General features: G+C 39.8%; 3 protein-coding genes across 21 annotated transcripts in view; 2 read left to right on the top strand and 1 right to left on the bottom strand.

Moving 5' to 3' along the window:
• Positions 1–6,210, top strand: part of LOC134534920 (AP-3 complex subunit beta-2) — a 36,005-nt gene extending 29,795 nt beyond the window's left edge. For all 3 annotated transcript variants that reach the window (XM_063373624.1, XM_063373621.1, XM_063373623.1), the window contains exon 21: positions 1,681–6,210. In XM_063373624.1, the coding sequence (XP_063229694.1) occupies positions 1,681–1,840 (160 nt within the window). In that variant the 3' untranslated portion in view covers positions 1,841–6,210. The remainder of the gene's footprint in view (positions 1–1,680) is intronic.
• A 75-nt stretch (positions 6,211–6,285) lies between these two features.
• Positions 6,286–14,221, bottom strand: LOC134534923 (protein FAM169B-like). Of its 13 annotated transcripts, none has more exons than XM_063373634.1 (6): positions 14,166–14,221; positions 12,319–12,416; positions 11,880–11,959; positions 9,206–9,386; positions 7,874–8,050; positions 6,286–6,767 (listed from the first exon to the last, which is right to left on the bottom strand). In XM_063373634.1, the coding sequence occupies exons 1-6, from the start codon at positions 14,204–14,206 to the stop codon at positions 6,556–6,558; spliced, it is 789 nt and encodes a 262-aa protein (XP_063229704.1). In that variant the 5' UTR covers positions 14,207–14,221; the 3' UTR covers positions 6,286–6,555. The 13 variants fall into 13 exon arrangements, with proteins under 13 accessions (XP_063229704.1, XP_063229706.1, XP_063229705.1 ...); XM_063373636.1 differs by lacking the exon at positions 14,166–14,221 and adding an exon at positions 13,928–14,159 and having other exon boundaries at positions 6,286–6,945; XM_063373635.1 differs by lacking the exon at positions 14,166–14,221 and adding an exon at positions 13,928–14,159.
• A 299-nt stretch (positions 14,222–14,520) lies between these two features.
• LOC134534922 (tyrosine-protein kinase CSK) overlaps positions 14,521–23,930 on the top strand; it is a 98,075-nt gene continuing 88,665 nt past the window's right edge. The window contains exons 1-2 of one of the 5 annotated variants that reach the window (XM_063373628.1): positions 14,521–14,645; positions 17,709–17,768. The gene's annotated coding sequence lies outside the window, so the exon portion shown is untranslated. The other 4 variants (XM_063373629.1, XM_063373626.1, XM_063373627.1 and 1 more) reach the window with 4 other exon arrangements.

Genomic DNA, 23,930 nt, shown 5'->3' with positions numbered 1-23,930 from the left:
CAACAGATGTACCGTGGGATACAGTTAGCTATAAGACATACGAGGGGGAAGAGATGCTTGTGCAAGTCTGACTACGCTATTGGTTGTTGTACAAACATCAGTTATGGCAAGTTCAGTTGCGGCTATTGAGTGTAAAAGATCAAAAAAAAAAAATATGTCTGCGCGTATGCTGCCGGGCCGTACCGTTTTCGAAAAAAAAAATCACAAGCCTGACAGTATTGGTGTGAACCAAGCAGTGATACGCAAACAAGCACTTTAATTTTTGAAAAATTAAAATGTAAATATCCGGACAGTAATAACGGTTTCACTGTCAGTAAAGGATGGTTTGGAATGTTCGTGGAAAGGTACGAATGTGAGTTGAAGGTCATGCCCGGGTAAGCAAGTCAGCCAGCCGACTGACGATAAAGTACATAACCACGTTTCTCCCGTTATGCAGTTTCATATTTGTCATACAATGTAGTCTATGGTAGGCTTATAAACATAAATGGTGGGACATATATATCGTTGAATGTTATTCTACGCAGTTATATTGCATAAAGAATATTTACTTACACATTTTGTAACACATTAAGTAAATTAGCTGTGGTAATGCTGTAGTAATAACATCTTATAAATAACTTGGTCCAATGGTTTGGTTATTTCATATAAGGTAGGCATATGGCCCCATAATTTTTACTTAAATGTTAAATTAAAACATATAAATGCAATAGTAGTGTGTGTGAGAGTGTGTGCATGCCAAGTGTATATATTAATAATTTATTTTATATCCTCTATGCCATGAGATATTTTTTGGTTACATAAATTGTGTTACAAATTATTGTTGATAAGAATTTTAAAAATAACTTCATCAGGTGTGAATCAGACATGCTGATTTTTGTTGTCTTCCATTATTCTTGTGTAAACTTAAACAAAATAATGTTGTGTAGAGACACATCAAGTAGTGTGCTCATTATGCGATGTGCAACTGTTTTTAGCCTTGTTCAGGGCGTAGTTTATTAAATTGGCTGCCAATCTGCTACCGTACTGGGATAACGGATAAGTTCAGACATATTCTGGAATATGGTTACAGTCATGCTATTCAAGACTGGTGCAGTAAAAGATGGCGATTCTTATTCGCTTCCTTACCCTAATGTCTTGGATACCATCCGAAATCAATAAAAATTATGTTTTCCCAAAACCATAGAAACGTGAGTTTTTAAATATTTTGGGAAAACATAATTTTTATAGATTTAATGAATGATATACTAAAAATAATTACTCCTAAGAGAAGGCTACGTATAAAAGGTTAATCCAAAACAATATACCACATGTATTCATGCTTTCAGTATGTGCTAGCACTGACATAGGAATCGCTTTTAAGTTTATTAAAATTATTAAATAAGGATTTGTTTAGTTGAAAAACATATAATATAAACAATTAAATATGGTTATATTAACAACACAGTATTGAGTAGGTTACCCCCCGCCCTCCCTCCCCCCTTCCCAATGGTTTGCCCAAAGCCCTTGTAATGTAGTGCCACCTGTGATGTGGGGTAGTGCCAGTATTAGTTTTCTCAAAGCTGTGAAATGTAAATTAGGTTGGCATCTTACCAAACCTCCACCCTGATGTACCATAACAATTTATCGATTCTAGTGGCTGAAGTTTTGTGAGATGTTTGGTTGCGGTCTTGCCGTTGTCAGGTTCGCAGGACAGAGCCTGTCATCCAAGTCTTTGGTCCTGGTCACCGTCACGCTGCCGGGCGAGACCGCTCCCGATCACGTCACCGTTTCAGTCAACTGCGAGAAGATGGTCATTGCGTCCATGCTGCTAAACGAGATAAAAAGCCATTTGCGCAGCTAGTTCATTGTTGCACATAATCAGCCCACCTCCTTCCTGGTGCACATTTAGTGATCTTGATTCTGTTAACTATCATTTCATAAAATGGCTAATGTGTGCTGAAGGTTGGCTTTGCTATATGAAAGTTTACAAATGCATGTAGGATGATGCAAAAGTTAGTTGCGTCAATTATGATGGTGTCATTATATACTTAAGAATGCAATAACTAGGTATCTTCAGGTCACAAAAGTCACAAAAAAAAACAGTAAATCCGAAGTCACACAGACAGCTATGCTATGTTCGCGATATTCGCTCTGTTTGCTATGTAGCTGCTCCAGGATAGTCTTGTTCATGATGTCGGAGAGACGCATGCCATAGGATTCAAGTGATGATTCCAACGATGATAATATTCTGCTGGCTCTTACAGTATGTAAAATTTTAAAAGAAATGGGTTTGTGAAATAAAAATAAATGAATCTAAAGAATGTCATCATTTGATGAAGCAGTTGCTTGTGAGGAGGAAGCCAAAATTATGCATTCCCTTGAAATCAAATCCCAGGCATTATCCTGCATATCCGGCTTTCTATAGTCTTATATCAGTTTATTCCATAAACATGGACATTTTCGTACTCCTTCAATAAAATGTTCCGTTGAGATGATACTAATTTAAAGCAAACGCAGAAGTACAGCACAATTCTGCACGAAGTCGCGACGTTTTAGCAAAATAGCAGAGAACCAAACACCTGGTGACGTTGCCAACATAGCAAACACATCTTTGTGTGGCCAGTCCAGTGGCGGATCCAGAGGTTCACCTCGGAGGGGGCACTCTAGGATTTCAGAATAACCAGAGAAAAAATGTCTTCAAATTACTAAATTTGTATTTAATCTACTCACACTACACATAACATCCAACCACCAGATTTTATGATTATACCAGAAATTCATTAATTATAATAAAATATTTTATTGGTTCCAGAAACAATCATTTTTGTCGGCAATATTATTGTAACTGACAACTGGTTTTATGGGAAGGGGGGGGGGGGGGGGGGGCACTTGCCCCTGGTGCCCCCCCTTGGATCCGCCACTGGGCCAGTCACACCTGAGATGCAGCTGGCTATGTTTTACTCACCTCGCAAACATAGCGAGCATGGCGCCCTGTGTGGCCGTTGCTTAACTGTGCTGGAGGTCAGGAAACTTTAATTTCCAGCAGACTTTTTCGCATTTTGTTTATAGTTTCACATTAAATATAATTAGTTGGATACTGGCCACTTAAATCTGTAATCAAATTTACCTGACCAAAATCCCAAAATCTCAAATTTCCCTATTTAGTTATTTTAATAATTTACCTATTTCGCCATTTTCTAAATAAAGAAACCCCAGCTTCCACTTTTCCCCTTCCCCATAGCTAGTTCTCTGTACACCTTTATTCAAACAGAACCTTTCAGTCGCCATTTTATGGCATGTATGAATATGCACTAAAACGCCATCTGAATAAAAAATTATTTCACAGACTTGGGTGATTGCAGACTTGAGCATAACATTCTCAAATTTCTATGAGTTTATCAGAATTTCATGTAAATTCCCTGACTTGCCCTGACAAATTTCAACATCCCTAACTTTCCCAGAATGTGGACAGCCGGTTAAATTGTGTGGAAAGTATCTCTGAAAAGTTTTCAGTTTTCTAACAAAAAAATTGCTACATTCCTGAGAATAGAAGATTTATTTTGTACTGTGTTTGGTTTTTATGTATTTTTAAAAATGATCCTTAGGCATAAAAAATAGTCGTAAGAAACTTTTATTTAAATGTCCTGAAAATGTTTTGAAATTGGGTCACCAGGTATTTCTAGACAACCTGGTTAAATGATTAATATTTTGATTTTGCACTTTTAAGATTTGACTGCTGTGCACTTGGTGTATGCCAGAATAACCTTTATTTTTGGACCTAATCCAGCTATGCTGTCTTGAGTCTTTCACTGTACTCTTAATCTTCCAGAATGAAAATTATTAAGTATGTACATGAAGGCCTCGTTCACTCTGTGGTAGTGACTTTCTGAAGTTTCTTTCAAAATATCTACTGTCACAAATAACTAGCAATGTAAGTCATGTGATAATGAAACTTGCAATATCAAGCTATGATAATTAATAAAACTCTTGTAAAAGATGTCTTCACCATGTATTAATTAGCTCAATGTAAACTATGTTTACTTCAAAAAATTACACAAATTAAAAAAAAAATAGAAGAATTATATTTTTTTCACTGAATAGTGGTTAAATGTGTTTACTCCATCAGAAAAAACTTTACAAAACATTTGCATCTTTCCTAATTGCTGCAAGCAAATTGCTGAGATTATCAAAGGGTGTATCTTCTCATTTCCCTGTAATGTGTTGTATGTCTATATTCCTAAGAAATTTACACGTATGTAGTACATAATTAATAAATAACAACTTTATTTAGACACGCTTAATAAACGAGGCACTTTGTTTAGCAACAGAATAAAAATGTATTTTTATAATATTTTAGCTTTGTTACATCAAATACTACATCAAAGTAAAAGATGGACTAATTTTATTACAGAAAAACTAATGCCAGAATTTTTTTTAATAAACATGGTCTGCCTGCTAACTATATTAAAGTTAGCATGGTGGGCTGCACTGACAAGAGAAGTTGAAAGTTAATGTGTATGTGTGAAGAAAGAGAAATGTTAAGTAAATATGGTATAAAATAATTATACGAGTGTGGTTATATGTTCTTAGCCAGTGTGGAAAATATTATCTGTTTTTGTTTTTATAGAAAAGTGTAGTTAGTTGTAACTAGGCATGTAATTCAGTGTGATTTTCGAATCCATTCCACTTTCCCTCTCACTGCGTAATGGGAGCCAGGACTCTGGCGACTAGCCTGGTTGAGGCGCGGGCCAGGCAAAAGGTCTTGGCCTAGGCAATGGCTTGCAGGGCGGTCTAGGTGCTGCACCACGCCTCCGGTGGCCTCATGGGTGGCACAAGGGCAGGCACCTGCATCAGTCTTCTCCAATAGGTGGAGGGGCCTGGATACCTGGGCAACCCGTGGCCAACCGGACCTTTGAGTACCTCTTTGGCGGAGTCAGTGGTAGTCGGGATACCAGTGAGAACTCCCTCCAGACAGGAGGCGGGGTCCTCTCCCAGGCTCCAGGTCACTGGGGTGGCTCAAACTGGGGCCTCGAGGGCTGCGGGGGTGCTGCTGGTCTCATTTGTTGAAGCTGCATGTTGGCAGGGCTCCCCTCGTTGGCCAACCAGGCTAGGGGGGCTTCCCGCTTCTTTACTCTTCTCCGGTTGCGATCTTGCATAAGGCCAGGCTGGGTGGTGCGAAAGGAAGTTGCAGCGTGCGGTGTACTGTGGTTATTGTTCCTGACAGACCACCCCATCCTCAGGCGTGACTGTTTTCCCGGCAGAGCAATGTCTCTGAGTACTTTCAGTCATGTCCAAGCGTTCGGGGTGTGGCAACTATGGCGACAGATCCGCAGTGGGTTTTTTTTTCCAAGCGGGCCATATTGCTGGATAGCCTGGCCACTGAGGAACCATTCCACTGCTGTGTCAGTGAGGTACGAGGCAAGATGTGAGTGACTCAGGCTGTTTTACCTGACTTGTCTCTCGAGTCAGTAGGGTGCCGGAAAAGGGCCTTGGAGGGTTTACAAGGCAGACAAATGGTAGAGTTAGAGGTAATTCCCTATGGAACAGAAAGGTGTAAAGTCAGTGGCAGGTGTTTGTTACAATATAACACACCTGCTTCCTTCTGGTAAGCTTTTTAGAGGATTGCCCTAAAGTGCCCAAACTGGTTCTACTCACGACCGATGACGTCAATGGGAGGAGCATCTGGAGGCGGAATCCAGGGCGGCAGGCGAGAGCACAAGGGGTGCTGTGAGGCCCACTGCCCCAGGAACACTCAACATTTACTGCCCAAGAGCTGCCTTTTATACCATCCTTGCCGGAGGGAGGGTGTAGGACAAACTGTGGAAAGAGGGAAGGGCTTTGGTGGCAGTCTGCAGTGCTCGGGTGGACTAGGCTCACCCCTCTTTCCAAGGCTCTGGAGCGGTGGCAAGCAGCCGTTTGTGGGGTGAATTTCCAGCCTTGTCCCATGCATATAATGGGCATTACAGCTGGGAATTGGCATCGGGCCCTTTTGAGGGGACCCGGGCATACGACAGAGTAATGCATTATTGATATGCAAAGAAATGGCTTCATAGCTATGAGTGTGTAGTAAAATATGTATTGGTTAGATCTGCCATGTAGTTCTCTTCCTTATAGTAAGTTAACATATTCTCTGTGATTTGATTATAAATTTATTTTTAATTTTGTTTTTTTTATGTTCATGGATGAGTGGCAATTGTGATGTTTTACTGCATGAATTAAATAAATGTTACCTTTGATGATTCAGCAAAAAAGATGAATGACAACGGAAATGAATTAATATCCATAGAACATTAAAAAAAAAATACCTTAGGATTCAATAAAGACTTTAATAGTTAAATAAATCGTCAAACAACAGAAACAAACACAAAACCACTAAAGTCAAGAAAATTCATAATAAATATACATTAAGATGAAGAAACTTTGTCAATAGAGCAACAACAAAAGAAGACACAGAATAGCTCAACAAATAGTAATATATATGTGGTAGTAGTAGTGTAATTATTATTTCATAAGATCACAGTGATTTCATTTCGCAAATATTTATACATTCCGTGTGAAGGGGATTTTTTTATTATTTCACGGGGACAGTGAAGTGGAGCTACACTCTGGTCTCCCTTCTTCCAGCCGGCTCCTCTTGCCCGCAGTGTTGCAGGAGTTGTGGTCCTGAAGCTTCCTCTTCGCCGAGAGGGACAGCCAGAGCAGTTTCCTGTTCCCGTCCCCACCCGTGCCACTCACCTCCCACATGCTCTCTCTCCACGCAGGGTTATCCCGCAAGAACTGTTCCAGCACTGCAACACGCAATGTGTTTTATCCTGGTGGTTCTACGCTAGTGGAAGTTCATTATATTTCAAGCTTAACTTGTTGACCACATTCATTGTGGGATTGTAACTTCACACAATCAGCAAGACAGCATCAGGATTGAGATGGTGCAAGCAAGATCAGGACTTCAGGACTTGAATGAAGTCACTGGAAAAAGCAAGAATGGCCATGCATATAGAATGGAAAAGAGAGGCTGCAGAGGAAGACCAAGGAGAAATTGGGAAGAGCAGATCATTAAAGGAGTGCAGGGGAGAGGATAAGAATGGAACAGACTGAAGGAGGAACGGTGGAGGGACAAAGGGAATTGAAACATTTTACTTTGCTGACTCAGCCGCAACCATCAGTTGAGATCTTTGCACATCACAAATTTGTGGTTTTTTTTATTTTTACTGTGAGGAATTCTTGCTTAAAACAGTTTAATACGAAAGTTGTTATATTTTTTTAAAAAAAAACTACACATACACACACACAATGTAATTCTTGTGAAAATTAAGACATGACACAAATGCAAGGGCGCTTGAGAGATTCTTGTAGACGTTTTGGTACATCTGGAACCAAACTACGAATGAATGTGAATTAATTTTTGCCTAATTGGCACTTTTTATGTGTCTAATGAAAGTAGGACAGGAGTGTAATCACTGATGGTGCACAATTCTGCATGTGTCTGCGATGTACGATATATATCCGCAAGTATCTATGTTCTCACTTTCTGTTAAGCTTAAAGTTTAGAGAGAGAAAAAACAGAATATTTGACTGTGCGACAACTATGTATTTGTAAGTCCCATTGAAGAAAAAAATTCCATTTTTGAACTATTATTGGCTCATTTTATCATCTCATGCTGTGTTGAACATTCATGTCTAGTACTTTACATTTTGTGGTCATTTCGCTAGCTTCTGACCGTAAAACCGTGCCAACCTTTGCTGGAGTTAGCATTGTGTGATTAAGATCAAAAGTTAAACCTGTATGCAGATTCTGAACATTCAAAAATTTTGATATTTATTATGTTACATTACGAGTGATAGAATGGAAAGCCATCACGGTGTCTACAGGCTGACCCACACGCCCAAGGCTTACCTCCTCGCATGGCGGACGATATTGGTGCGCTGAAGCCCACTTCCTTCCCTATGCGAGAGCTCACAAACTCCTGGACCATGGCCAGGCCGTGGCCACAGCGCCTGTGGGAAGGTTGTATGTAGGCGGTGTCCAGTGTGTCCATCGCGTACCTTTCCGACGTGGCCTCGTTGACTGAGTCTGCCAACATCGGAGAAAACTTACTGCACGATACAAGGCAGAGACTCTGAATTTCAGTTCATAATTAAATTTTGTTTTTAGTTTACATCACATGCGTGTAAAAAAAAAATCTCCAAACAAATATCCTATGTGTATGTATATATATGTGTGCGTGTGTAACTTGGGGGGGGGGGGGGGGGGGGTAAACAATTGCAAGATGATTAATTTTGTTAAAATAATCTGGGAATGTAACTTAACCAAGCAATGGATGTCAGAAGATGTAGTTTGGGAATCCCTCAAAGGTTGGTTATTTCTTTGTGCTTTGTCTGAAGATATATCATACTTGGTACTTGGTCCAGAACAGAATTGTTTCATGGTGATTAGTTCAAAACAATCAAATTCCAAAACATTTATCAAATGTCTGGTGCAGCTTCACGTATGATTGTCATTGAGATAAAGGGCGCGGTCACACGGAACCCTGAACTACTTCAGGTGAACATGTTTAAGTAAACACGTTTACAAACGCGAAAGGGTACGGTTACACGGTAGTTGCTGAAAAGTGTGTTTAGCTCTAAAACCGATTGTCTACTGTCAACGAATGACTGTGTTGTTGATGTCTATTTTGTAACTGTATCCAGTAAACGTGGGATTTTCTCACTTGTTTATACAGCATTATCAGCAGAAATGGAATGTGTTTACATATTGCTCAATATTTTTTTACAAATCGGGAATTCAAACAACATGCACAGTACATTTTTTAAACTTATTTTTTATTATTTTTTGAGCGAGAGTACCTATCTCAGTTTTAAGAAAATTAAGGTCAGGATTAATTCAAAAATATATATATAATTATCTGTTGATTTTTTTTGTTGCATTCGGTAAAATATTACTCGAACTTGTGCCAGAAACACTTTCCATCTTGAATTTCTGCCAAAGACTGTTTATATTCTAAACAGCCAATCAGAGGCTAATGAAGAAGATATGTCGATCTGAACTACTTTGCCAACCTGTTTAAGTTAAATGGGAAATGGCCTCGAACGAAACATGTTCAGACTGTGTGTAACCGCACTCAACAGCTGAACATGTTCACCTGAAGTAGTTCAGACTCCCGTGTAACCGCGCCCAAAGTTTGTGTTTCCCCTTCAACTTCATTTTCAATGACAGGTGTTAACCAACCTTTCAGCTTGACGGTGTAGAAACCGATAGCCTTTCCTTGTAACCACAGTATGTTGACAGCATCTGCAGGATCAGGGAGGTCGTAAAACACCTCCTGCATCTCCACATCCTGAATCTCGAACATGTTGTACAGTATCTGGCTCAGGACATAGTGTACCACCTTGTCTGCACAGCTGGTTGCCTGTGGACGAAGCATTCATTCAAGTTCGATAAAGCAACGTTACAAATACATTTCCTCTGCATAATCTAATACAGTGAATGGGATTTTAGTCCGGCATTCATTGGTTTGCCACACACTGTAATTGAGCACCAATCTAGCAACTCAAGTTGGGATTTTTTTCGAGTCGATTCCAGCTGTTGGCCTTTAGTTCACTCAGAGTTTATCATTACTTTCTGATTTAATTTGAGTAGAGCGTTTCCTTATTTTCTAGCGGTTCCACATTATATGGTTTAATGTCCATAATGATTGTTTTTAAGAGGCCAACGCTCATGTATATATTTTATTTCTATGGAGCAGCTTATTAAAACTTATGAGAATACCATTGTACTGTACATTAATTTGTCTTTGTTATTCCCATTACAGCTATATTGATGCTCGAAGATCTGGCATGGTTGTGGCTCCAAACATTCCGGATTAAAGACCCTTTCACTGTAATTAGCTACAGGCCATTTACTTGGTCAAATTTTGCTTCAAATCACATTCATTTTATATTGAATTCATTGCCTTGAAAATCAGATGCCATGTTGCCATTAACATCTGCCATTGTGTGGTTTAATAGACTAAATGTTCCGATTGCGCAAAGACATTGATTTGAAAAGGGTTTTGAATGGAATTTTCCAGGTCTTAATTTAAAATTATCACTTAAATATTTTTTATGGTATTCTAATGTCTCCTGAAAATTTTCTAAAAAAAATTTCCTGAAATGTTTTGTAATACAGTAGAACCTCGATTATCCCTGACCACCCGATTAACCAAGCATTCTGTTAACCTCGATTAAAAATTAAACTTGGCCGGGGGGGGGGGGGGGTGACCAAACCCGACAAGAAAGGAGTAAAACTATCTTTTAGGTCATTACAAATAATTTTATTCATATATATTTTTAAAAATTAATAAATAGTGTCAGTAATACTCGTACATTTGTTTTGTATAAATTAGTCATGAAATTTTGCTGTATTAAAATACATTTTGATTTGATTATCTGTGATTTTCGCTTATCCATGCTGACTTCCCCCCCCCCCCCCCCCAAATCCTTTTCCCACACAATTACCCTGGTTAATCAGGGTTCCACTGTATATAGAAAGTAATAGAAACCAAAAATTATATCTTTTAAAAACAAACAAAAGAAATTTTTTTTAATTCAATATAATTTTGAATTGTGTAAAAAGGCCTCGAGATAGTGCTCATAATAAGTGACATTATAAGTTGACTGATTTGTATATCAGTCATAATGCAACAGATATGAGTAAATCATTTTATCTGGTGCGTCCAAAACAAATTCTGTGCTATAAACATGCTGATCATAATATTCAGTACTTCCTTGAAGGATATCTTCTTTGGGCTTCCATGAGAGTCAACTGGTGGTATGTCACTGCCTATCTGCTTACAATAACTGTTATTTCACATCGCAGCGGTTCTACAATGCTGAGGCAGTTTGCTGTTCACCAGCCGATTTTCCCCATTCTTCATCTTGGCCTTTGAGCAACTCAACTGCTCCACTATAAGATCCATGAGCGATGGATTAATTGTTGGCCACCTAACAGTAAATGTGAAGACGAGAGATTGTTAGTGTTACAATTATTAATAATGTATCTATGATTTTATATTTGGAAATAATGTTTAAGGGGTCCTCCTAGTCAAGGGTGTATTTGTGTTAGTGAGGCGGAATATTGACGCTCGCTGGTGCTTCTAGCACAGTATCGCCTCTAAACATAAGGCTCTGGACTGGTGTGCAGTTTTTTCATCTGCATAGGAAAATATGAGATTAGAGCGGTAACCGTAACATTATATGGCAAAGAAATGAAAATAAAGGTTTACTGCAAGTCCCTAGAGTTCTATCAAGAATCTGCATCTGTTGATTCTTACCTAAAAATTATTTTCAAAACATATGTTTTACCCCTTTTCACTCACCCTAAAAATACATTTCAAAAACAAAATATGGGAACAGAATCGGCATATTCTTAAATGCTTTTTTGTGAAATTAGGATATCTTGAGCAGTTTTTTAATCGCGTGATTTTTCTAAAGCTCTGCCGAGGTAAGCGGGGCCCTTAAGAGGTAATTGATTAGTAAACAAAAAAAAAATATTTTAGAGAAGTGAGAATAAATATTTACTTTGAAATGAGATGATCCCTTTAAGTGAGGTGCCTAATGATTGGTTTCACTGTACCAAAAATATGCCTTTTAATCTAGCCAGGCCAGGCGAGGTGATTCTACAGTGCTTCGCCACTCGTCCTCCGCAGTGTGGAAGTGACGCAATGGCACGACACTTGGCCTTGAACCCGTTACGGAAATATTTTGCAGGCGAAACATCCCTGAGCCAGCCGGGAATCGAACCCGCAAATATGCAGTTCGCGGGCCAGAAGCCCTGAGCCACCAGGTCGAACTTAACAAACACTCTTTACTGTCTATAAATATATTTCAGTACTGTTTTAAGCATGAATGTGGTTTGTCCTTACTGGAAGCCATCCATGTTTCGAGCTGCTGGTCAGAACATCTTCAAGAAGTAGCCACTTCTCGTTACTTTTCACTGCAACACCTGAGGTAACATCGCAACACTTCAACTGCATGCAATTGAGGTAACTGCAGAATAAACTCAGAAATGAAGATGTGTTTTTTTTTTTTTTAATAATAGCGGAAATGCAAGCGCTGTTAACAAATTATCCTCTGGTGGCTACATATACAGTGAATGGTTTTTAATGTAGGTATGTTCTAGAAATCAGCTATACCAAATCTTCAGTTTGGTACTGGTTGGTTGCTATTTCTCAGCTGAATTACAATGCATGCTGCCTGCCTTAGGTTTGATGCCTATTGCCAAGGATGTTGTTAACTCAGCCAGTGTTATTGTTCGGACATAGGCGTGGTATAATATGATGTACAGCAACTGTCAATACTAACACAGACCACAAGCCGGGCATGCTAATTCTTGCAGCTGCTGCTCCAATCCCAGACCGTCCGTTGTATTTTTTGGGATTATCCGCACTGTTATTTGGCACCTGCAATTAATAAGTTTACTTAACATGCAGCTGCAGAGCACAAAATTCCATGCCAAATTTGCAGAGATAATAGTTGTTATTTCACTTCAGTCATCAATTTTAGTTTATTAAGTGCTATGGTATTTCATCAAGTGAATGAGCTTGAGGGAAAGGTGGTACAAGTGGAAGTTTCAGAGGACGGCCACCAAGCTTATGCCTAATAGCATTCCTCCATGTATGTACTAGCAGCTAACTTTATCCAAAGAACTGTTTTTCAATTAAATAAACGTAACTATATAAAAAAAATTGTTTCAACGATCAGTTACACACAAACATCATATTCTTACCTATTTCCTTTTAATATTCATTTATTAAACCTAATACAATGAAAGGTCTTTAATCCACCAGTCAGTAACCAGGCACCAATCGTGCCATGGGTTCCAGCTGTCACGTTAATCCGCTGCCTACTTTTAATTCACTCAGAGTTTATTGTAACCGTTAGTTTTTATTCCAGTAACATGTTTCCTGTGTTCTGACTGGTTTCACTTCACATTTCATGAGTACGTTTCCATAATAATTTTAAGAAAGCCAATACCTTTTTTTTTTTTTTTTCTCCTTTCACTACAGCAGCTTATTTCAACTGATTTTAAAAAACCATTGTACTGTGTGAATTAATTTTGATTTGGTATTAACATTAAACCTATGTCCAGACTTTTGATAGTCCAACAAAATTGCTAATCTGGCATGGCCATGGCCCCAAACATGCCGAATTAAAGACCTACTGTGTATCAGTTCAATTTGCTGTCAAACTGTGCACAACAAACATTAACATATGCTCTGCTTCCATATAGTAACTGCTATTGATTGTTGTGTTTAGCTCCAATGTATCTGTGGTGCACAAGTGTGTTGGAAATGTGTGGATATGTACACAATTGAGAAACAGTCATGCTTTGCAATATATCTGTGTCTTTATTACAGATGAAATGTGGAAAGTAATTTGACAGTAAAAATAATTCAGAGTATTTTAGGAATGTTTATCCATGCGGTGTAGTAGAATATCATTATACAGATTATCAATATAGGTGTTGCTTTATGCAACAGACAATGCTGAGATATGTTTCAGGAAGTTAATTAAGATTATCTTGTACTAGCCTCAAAGAAACTCCACAAAATGTAAAAAACTGAATAATACAGTAATTTTTTTAACAATGTGTAAATTAGTCACAAATTAATTTATATGATTTCATTAAAAATGTAACAATTAAGGTCATAAACCTGTGGAGGAATTTTGACTTCTTTAAAACTACTGCAGGTTAAGTTTTCTATTATAATTGTTATTAACAAATTAACTTACAAGTTGCAAAAAAAAATGCTAACTCAAAAAAAAATTAGGGTTTTGGTATGAAATTTGTATAACAATTTCTTACAAAAGCAATAAGGTAGGTACTTATGGTTAGACAAGCAATTTAAGTAGCCACAGTGTAAAGCCAGTTAAAAAAAATATATAGCCTCAACACATTTACGAAAATAACCTTTTACATTCCATGCCAAAAGTACAAATTCACCTAGACTTATCTAAATATATTTACACAAACTTAAATTAGAAAACGTTCAATTCGTTAATAAAAAAAACCAACGGAACACTTGTATTTAATGCATGACCTTGCAGCAAGGACGGTAGTTAGCGTAGCTTGTTAATAGCTTTAAAGTTCACTTTGACTTAACTTCTGTACAGCTCGGAAGCAAAGTGGAAACCTATTATTCACTGACCCCAAGACAAGCTCAAATAATTCGCGTTCGTGCTTATTCATGATTGTTTTTTGTAAAAAGTATGTTAGATCACCAGATAGGCAATGCTATTAAATTATCATAAAATTCAAATTATTTCTTTTGGGACCATAGGTTTTCAAATGGTTTAGTTATGGCAAATAAAAATAGAGAAAGTTAAAAAAAAGTTGCAAAATTTCGTTGTGCATTTTATTTTCTGGAGAAGTAGGTTTTCGCTTCTCTTGGTAATTAAAGATTGGTTGGTGTTGGAATTGATTAGTTTCTGCCATATCATAGATTAATTGTTGTTTGGTTGCAAATAGGCAGCACATTATTTGTTCCTGCATACTGTCATGCATATTATATTCTCTATGGAAGTTGTTACCTTTTTGCTAGATTGTTGTATCAAGAGAATATAATAAATGACCACGCAAATTACCTAAATGGATTATATATTATTTCTAACACATTTCAGAACCACCGGTAAGTTATAACAACAGTTGGTTTAGGAAAATACATTAAAAATGCTCAAAACATGTCAAAAATACTAAATGGCGTGAGCTATTTCGTTCGCGAATTTGCACTAGCAAGCAGCTGATTCTTTGGGAGGATGAAGAGAATGTTTACTTTCACCTCGAAAACGTCATAGGGACAGCCATGAAGCGTGAAGGGAGTAATCAAATATTAGCTGCAAATGTAAAGGCGGAATTTCAAGATATTCGGGTAAGATAAGAGATGAACTATATTGTTAGCATACAACCGTAACCTATCTCGCAGACCATTTTGAAGAACGCGTCCAAACCCAATTTAGGAAACGAAAAAGTAAACGTTTTAATAAACTGTGCCCTGAACCGGGCTACCAAAGATAAAGGTTAGTATAGACAAATATTGTAATATTTGGTATAGATCGAGATTTCAATGCATTCTAGCGGTCGTTTGGCAACTATCGTAAAGATAGCAGCACTTTCGTGAGAATTAAATGGTGTAATTTTAATTTACTCAAGTACTTTTAAAGTTGCGATTATTTGTTTTTATGACAATTTAAGTGTACAAAATGTATTCCAGCATAGTTTCGCTATCACAAAGTTTCTTTTGGCACACAAATATGCTTGGTAAGTCCCTCCCACCCAACCCGCGTGGGCAGTAGGCAGCTTCCCGTAGAGGTGGGTTGATACAGCAATTTTCGGTATCTGTACCAACCTGATACTGATACAGTAATGTAACTAGATATAAGTATCTGATACTTTTGTATCAGAGCTGTCGCGGTCCCGGGAAGCGACAAGGTATCAGCATTCTCGTTACAGGGTACACATCCTCCGTGCCGTCATCACCAGCATAAAAAGGTATCGGTGTTTCTGATACATTATTCATCACGCCCGGTAATTCTTTACCTCTGTTACTCTCATGCCCGCCTGATACAGCCAGTATCAATCAGTTCAACATTCACTGCAGTTCGTCCTGGCCGTGTATTAATTACCACCATGTACATTGTTGCTGGCTGTCATGCTTTGTAGTTAGTATCTGTATAGTGAAACAAGGAATGGTTAGGTGCAGGAAAAAGACTTCATTTGTGTGGAATTTTTTTACGGAAAATGAGTTTGCTAATTGTAATTTGTGTAAACAAAAACTGAGTTATAAATCATCATCGACTAATCTGAAGAAACATTTGAAACGTAAACATTGATATAGTATGCTCACTAATGTACGTATCTGTTTTTTTTTTTTTTTTAATGTTTGATAAAATCGTAATCTTTTAATGTATGAAAACACTAGTCACTAATTGTTTTCGGGAAAAAAAAGTCCATATGTTGATTACATCTGTTATTAGTGTCAACTGAGAATTTATTTGCATTTTCATAGCTGTTAGGTGCACAAATATAAATATTATCTTGTATTAATGTACTTTTTAATATTAAAATTTCATTAGTTTTATTATTGAACGAGACTGTGCACGCACTGCGCACTGAGCGTACTTTGATGTGGGACAATAACCAAACGACTCGTAACAATTTAGCTTTGCGCCTCTCCTTCAACACCTTCCCCTGCGCTTCCTCCCCTACATTATTTCCCTTCTTTATCCCTTATTCGTCGTGCCGCTCCCTCCCCTTTCACAAGCTCCGCCCAAGTGACTGTCATCTGCGATCGGGTTCTGCGCACATTGGCCGTGGTGTTGTTCCAGGCGAATTCTGAATTGATACTAAAGTACTTGATACTTTTCAAGTGTACTCGTTTGCCGTTCCTGATACAGGTGCGTATCAGTGACATCATATCTGGTTGATACTTTTCGACCCACCTCTAGCTTCCCGTCGGAACAAAACCTTTATTCTATTCTGTGATCCCGCACCAAGGGTTAGTTATTAGGAAGAGACAAAAAACACTAACAATTTATACAATCCCTCATCCAAGCTCAGAACCTTAAACATCAGCTTCTTTATATATTAACATTTAATAATAATTGTTGTTATTGGTTTCTGGGTGACGCACTGCCACTAATAAATCTGAATATGTTCGGAATGTGTGAATGGTTATGCCTATTGTACACTACTTGATGACAACCTAATGACCAAACAAGACGTTATTTAAAGCATTAAAGTGGAGACCAACACAAATTTAAGAACACTTCGTATTATAAAAAGGCAAGCACTATCACATCTCATTGTGCTCCACACATCATTTAAATGATATAAATAAACTATAGGAATATTTAAAACATCTTTATTCAAGTGTGATTTCATTTTCATCGAATATTACTTCATATACTCGCATAAGAACTCCAATTAATTCAAAACCATGTTGTTGCGTATCAAAACACGTAGCACCAAAGCAATGTTTTGGTTTCAATGTGGGCGTGGCTCGGCAGAATGTAAATACGGCCGCCATATTAGTACATTTCACATCAAAGTTTGTTTGGTTACACATTCGCAGCCATGAACTCTGGTTATTTCTTATATCTGTGAAAAAAGTATATCATGGGGTAAGTAATATACACGCTTGCCACATCCGCATACAATTTTTTTTTCTCGGTTTGCACACATATGTAATGTTGAAGACACTGCAAACGATAATAACTGACGTCGACCGGGGCTACGCCCACCCTAAGCCCGATGTGCCTCACGCCATCGCCACCCCTCTCCTCCCACCACCACCACCCTCGATTTCAAACCTCCCGCGCGGTGTGCAGGTGTGTGTGTGCACGTGTGAGGCTGCCAACAAGAGGCGCGAGTAGAGTCTGTGCCACGACCCCTTTTATTTTCTCATTCAATTTTAATGTTTACATAATTGCTACATGTCTTTTCTTTAAATAATATTCCCTAAGGATTATGTTTGCAGTTCTAGTTGGTAAGGATGGCGCAGCGCCCCACGCGGCAGGCAATGGAACTACCCGCAGCCAGTTTGAACCATAATCCTAATTTAAAAAAATAATACTCAACATAAGTAAGGAAACCTTGCTATAATTTTATCATAGAATATTTAGTGTATTTGTTTTAGTTAAATATGTGGTAATAAATAACAGGAGAGACTAACGGTAAATCCGGTGCTTTCCAGCCACCATGCTGCCCTGGCCTCTTCAGTCGCTTCCGTTCATCACCCGGGGTAGGATGCTTTGTGAGTACCGCGCAACTTCATATTTTTTTTTTCAATCAACTGATCTCTTAACATCCGCCGGACTTTTCATAATTCTTAAAACCTTTTTGTATCTGCGAGGCCTACTCCGGGTGACCGACTCGTTTTAATAAATATTTAAGTTCATTTCGAACGTTTTACCACGAACCGCGTCCTAAACTCACGAGGTGACCTTGTCAGCCTGTAAACCAATTCTTTCCCGCCGTTGATGTTATTAACAGTTTCAATGAGGGAATGTAGATGTAGCGCAACTGGAGATGTGTTGTAACGTTGCTGTAATAAAAGGAGTACTGTCGTCCCCAGGCCGTGGATCCTTCCCGATCCCCGACGTGCGACTATGAATTTAGGTTGTAATTATTTCGGCCGACTAACTCAGTGAGAGGTGGGGGTTCGTGCCTACTGTGGCCGGGACTGGGAGCTGGGGAGAGGGGGAGGTGATGAACAGGGCAGGAGTATGGGAGTGGAGATCGAACCAGGAAACGTCTGCTGTTAGTCTACAAGATGTTTTATTTAGTCCTTTTCCCTGAGCGCGCCTGACCCACAACGATGTTACGGGACACGTCCCCCGCCGCGCCGTGAACGAATGCAAATTGCTGGTCATCCACGAAGGTGCACTACTCCGCGACTGAAAATGTCGAACGTGGGAGCTAACCGAAGCGATGGTAGCGACGCTAGCGACACGCGTGGCATAGGGCCTACGGACTCGCGGAGCGCAGCGATACAGAACCTCCCTCGACGGCAACCAAGCGGCGACTGTCGACTCCCCGCCCCGCGCGGCCGCAGTGCCGCGCGAGGGAGGGGGAAGGGGGGGAAAACGGCATGGAGGGTCGCATGTCCACTGCGGGCCAGGCGCGGCCCCTGTACAAAGCTACACGATTCAAACAAAACACATAACTACCCTATTTGAATACACAATTACAAGTTAAGTTATTTACAAATAATTATACAAAGATGTCCATCCTTGAGCGGTCCAGAAGCGAAGTTAGGGCCCACGCGGTTGCGTCCCTAGCACGGAGCACTCACTGCACTGCACAGAGGGTTTAGGGGGGAATAGCCCCCCTCAGGTACCCGGCGGTGGGCAGAAACAGCCTCTAAGTCTATGAGGGCACGACGACTGTCGTCAGTACATCGAACTTGTGATTTTTAGTCGAGTAACGTGTCCCTGCTCCTGAACCATGAGGCGTGTGGGACGCCTTAAGAGCCCACTGGTGCGATATCGTTTGCTAAGGGAACCGGGCCTAGCCTTACACGGGTCACGTCACGCCCTGAAGGGAGTCTCCGCCGGGTCCACGTACCCATATCACGTGGTGGCGCCCACTCTGACATTTCATTTTTTCGTTCCCTTAAATCCCTAGTACGACATAACTAAGATTAAAATTGTTTTAATAAAAAGTATTTACATTCTTTTTGTCTAGTAATACATCCAGTAGATCTTTATCGTTTACAATTCTGCAAAAAGATTGAGTGAGTCTTAAATATAAAATGAAATTTTAGTAGAAAATATTTTCAATATTATGACATAAATCTACTGGGCAAACTTGTTGTCACTTTGACGATCAGCCCTTACAGCTATTTCACACATGGTGACACCATGTTGCCGTCGTCCGTGGTCTCGGGCTCGAGTCCCGGTGCGGCTCCTAGTGGGAATGGCTGTTGTCGATGTAGTGTTTCCGGATGGGCGCCAGAATAGCTCTGTTTCTAGTCGATAGGTGGGTCGTGGGGTCGGTTGCCCCTGCGTGGTCCACTAGGACCGTCGGCGGTGTTGTGTGGGATGTGAGGAATTCCCTACTTGGTGGTGGTTGGAAGTTGTATGGCTAATTGATTAGGTGCTGAAGTAATGCAACAAATGAGTGCGTCGTTTATTCATGCGACTGTGGGTTTGGTGTAATACCATTGATTACACACCACGTCGTACAGAGGGTGACGTCACACAATACATAAGTTACACAATTACACAAAGTTATTCTGAAAAGTTACGTAATGAAGGCGTGGCACAAGTTTACTGAAATGTTACGTGGTGGCGCGTCGCACAAGTTTACTCAAGAATGTTCCAGGTTCAAGGCATCGCACAAAATTACTAAAATGTTACGTATTAGCGTGGCACTAGGCGGTTCTGAGCCTGGTTACACAAAAGAGGGGTGAGGGCGATTAGAGGCGGCCAATCCCGTATATCTATGTCTCGAGGCGGTGTTCGCGTCCACTGTAGTGGAGCGCGGACCGCAGCTTAATTCGTCCAAGTTCCCTTACGGGGTGGTGTCAGCGCAGGGGCGACTGGTTTTAATTCAAGTTCTGCGGTTCGGGAGGCGGCCCGTGCCGTATACTGAAAACTACCCAGCAGACCAAGTGTGGTGCAGGGGGTTTTAAAATTTATGTGGCCGGATTAAGTTCTGGACCGAAAATTTGGACCGGGTACGCACGGAGAGATTAATAAAAAGAGGTTTCGAGGAAGTGACTATAATTACCAGAAGTGAGTTCAATGCAGACAATGGATGATGTCTCTCCGTGGGACGTGCGTCCACCCCGGTCCACGAGTCGTGCTGTACTGGCGTGATGTCATGGTGTCCGGCCGAGGCTCGGTGTCCCTCGCGCCAGGGTTGACCTCATTACGTTATTTTCTAATTTAACAAGTTAACAAGAGATTTTAAGGGTGCTAAATTCCTACATTAATTATTAAGGCTAAATTATCATTACTCACCCCTTCTACAGTTTAGAGTTAGTATGTTTACGAATTATGTTTTTAAAATTATACGTCACACCAGAGACTGTTCGTCTCTTGCCAGACTGCTCTGGTGGGGGGGTAATAACGAAACATAAGGGGTTAATAATTATGTCACATGGGTTAATTAACTATTCTAGTCAGAAGGCCGCCAGGGGAACACTCACACACATATCGACACATTTTCACACGTGAGTGCCCGGGCACTCCTACGTCGCACGTTCATTAAGCGAACGTTTAAATTATACGTAATGTTGTTTATATTCTGTGTGTGTTTTATCAAAGTGATCGACTGTAATGTCGGTCTGTTTATTATGGGGCCGGGTTCTACCTTGTCTGCTGGTGGCTCGCCTGACTCGGGTGGGCCATGGCTAGGGGCGCGTTCCGTTAGCAGGGCCGAATACTGGCGGTTGCAGGTCGGGCTTTAGGGTGGCCTTCGGTTGGACGACGTCAATGTAGTGGCGTGGTGAGGAAGCCACAGACCACACAGTGTTCCGATGGAAGGTTGATTCTGCAGTGTGTTTACCTTTACCTTCCACAGAATCAAGTACACACAACTCTATCCTTCAGGAAGGAATCTTTCCATTATTGAAAAGTTTTAACTATTAGATCTTTATTAGAGATAATAATTCATGATGATAGGAGATGACTGATTTAAATAATAGATGGAGGATACATGATAATACCCACCATAGTTCCTACTTTGCTTTGTACAACAAGTAATCTGATTGCTCCACCACCATGAACCCACTATGTAATGGCAAAGTCTTGACGTCAGCCGGAGTTTCACCTCGTAAACCTGGTCCGACTCCACTGTCCAGTTCCCCTGCTTTACTGCATTTGTACCGCCGACGTATTGAGATGTGCGTGTGTTCAAATTTGCGCTCCACGGACTACCACAAGAGGGCTGTTCAGTGTAGTATTACGAGTGCATACCAATTTAAATTTAACTAATATAACCTAAAAGTAAAAATAACTCACTCGTGATACCTTAACAAGCGCATAAACAGAAAAACAGGCTCCAAACAATTCATAGAACAGTAACTAATAATAAAATAATCTATAAATACCGGTTAAAAGTGATTTTACTAATACTTTGTTTCTCCAATTGAAAATTAGATTTTCGTCCAGTTTGGTTACTACAGCCGAATACTACACAAGTCATTTTCGTTTATTCCACATCTAGTAACATGAAATTGACGTCGACCCAAGTGTCTCCCTCGGCTCCTTCAGGCCGTTATGCCTCGCCAGCGCCATCTCTTGAGTGTGTTGTGCTACGCAAGAGACGGTGATGTGCGACATATGTTTGCTTTACAGGATTTGACTTATTATTTTATTATAAATATATTTTTGCTTTACATTTTTGTATATTTTTATTATAATTAATTTTGTATTGAAGGGTTTTGTATTTTATAAGTTTTAATTGTTCACTGGGCGCCAAGGCCGCGGCTTCCGGCTGTGACCAATCAGCGTGTTCCGCGGGCTCGCGGAGAAGGGGGGGAGACGTGGGCGCTCAGGCGCGGCAGGGGAGTAGTCAGTCGTCGCCAGGACTCGGGAGACAGCGGTCACGCGAGTGTCATCGCTCCGCGCTAGCGGGAGAAGTCGTGGACCCGGCACGAGAGGCGACGGACGTCTTGGGGACGTCGCTCCGGGACGGTGAGGCAAGCGGGCGCGGTATTTGCAGAGCCACTAGACTTTTGCCGTGCGGAGACGTTTTCATAAACTTTGAAGTCGAGCTTGTCGTTGAGCAGTTACGGTCGCGAGTTTTCGTTTTACTTTTCGAACACGCGTGGTCTGTTGTCAATTCGGGCGAGTTGCGATTCTTTGTTTCATCCTGGTCATTCGCAGTCTTAGGTTCTGTGTTAATTTTTCTTTTAATTTCTATCTGGCCTGTGCAGAATACAGTCAGACAGACATCCTATCACGCGCGGGTCTTAAGGAGTATATTCTTTACCGTGGGAGTGATAGTCATCACGGGCGGGACGTCCCGTAATTTTCTTAACTGGATCAGTGCGCGGAACCGGGTTTCGACCTACCTCGAATTAGTCACAGGCGGAAACGTGGCAGCCCCATGTAAAGTGTTCGGGGTCTTGTACATAAAGGACCATAAAACTTTATTAGAATTGTTTTCATTTAATCTCTGGAGACTAAGTTCCTCGGCCACACGGCCTGAACCCCCTCTCTACCGAACCCTGAGTAGCCGGCAGTACAGCAGCATTGTCAGGAACTAGTCGACGAGACCACGACAAAATAATAGAGGTAGCAGATAAAGTACACGTTTTTTATATCAATATATTCACGAAATGTTACTTTTAAGACACTAAATACACATTTACACCAACTTTGAAGCTCAACACCACCACCTGCCCAATGCAATTATATGAGTGTTTTTCGGAAAGTGGAATCTAGCAATATGGCAGCCGGACAGTTCCAGCTGATTCTCAATTTTACCTCTCTAGGCGTCATACCCCTCTTCCATCGCACGACCTTGTGCTACCCCTTTGGTTGGGTTGGTGTGATATCTTCAAACTAGTAATTCCAATCTATAAACACAAACAGAAAGTTAAAATAATTTTCTGACTTTTATGTTTTAGCAAAAGAGTTTCTATTCTAATTTTAATAACAATATTTCTAAGAAGTTTTTAATATTATAATACGAATTAGATATCATTTTACAATTAATTTTGTACCTGAAATGTTGGCTACCTTGTCAATAGAATGATTAAAAAAATATTTGTAGGCCGAGGCTATTTCATGTAATGTTTTGGTTTTGTAGTAAGCTGTGGGATACGTGTTTAAAAGTGACCTGATTTCGGTGGAATAGTTTGTTTTTGAAGTTAATTCGAGTGTAGAATGTGTTTCACGTAAAGCATTGCAGGAACTGTGAGTATTATTTAATTTAATTTTATGTGCATGGATGAATAAATTGGATATGGGGCACTGATCTATTTTTATAGTAATCAAATTTATCATAACTGAAGAAAATTAAATAACCAGGTTAACATCGTATTTATAAATTGTACTTTTTTCTTTCTGTGTTTTGTCAAACTAAGTAGGGTATGGGTACTTATACTGAATGATAGTTTTAAATGTCTAGGTTATTCAGCGTTTTTTTTAAACTTGTCATTAAACTTTTATATCTACTTTGCTCTTATCTCATTTTCTTTAATAACATTCTAAACAAAAGCAATGAAACGCTGCAGCTAGATGGGTGTGCATTTATGCTCATTCTGCTTGTACTTTGGAACGTGCAGCAGGTTTGTGACTTAAATCATTAGTTGTATACAATATTTTCTGTTTGAATTTCTTTCTTTTTTTATCTTAGGATACATAATAGTATTTTTACTACAGCAAGCACCTGTTCTGAATTTTCTCCTCTTTACTCCAAAATTTTTCCTGGGCTTCATAGGTTTATGCCCTATATATTA

This window comes from Bacillus rossius, chromosome 8, assembly GCF_032445375.1.
Source record: "Bacillus rossius redtenbacheri isolate Brsri chromosome 8, Brsri_v3, whole genome shotgun sequence".
In the NCBI taxonomy this organism is placed as follows: domain Eukaryota; kingdom Metazoa; phylum Arthropoda; class Insecta; order Phasmatodea; family Bacillidae; genus Bacillus; species Bacillus rossius.
This window is presented reverse-complemented; position numbering and strand designations above follow the sequence as displayed.

Coding starts and splice junctions, on each gene's coding strand:
- LOC134534923 (XM_063373634.1), bottom strand. CDS start 14,206: ATGAATAAGCACGAACGCGAATTATTTGAGCTTGTCTTGGG. Junction 9,387..11,879: donor CGAAACATGGATGGCTTCCA/GTAAGGACAAAC, acceptor CTTCGTCCACAG/GCAACCAGCTGTGCAGACAA. Junction 8,051..9,205: donor CTACACCGTCAAGCTGAAAG/GTTGGTTAACAC, acceptor CGATGTTGGCAG/ACTCAGTCAACGAGGCCACG.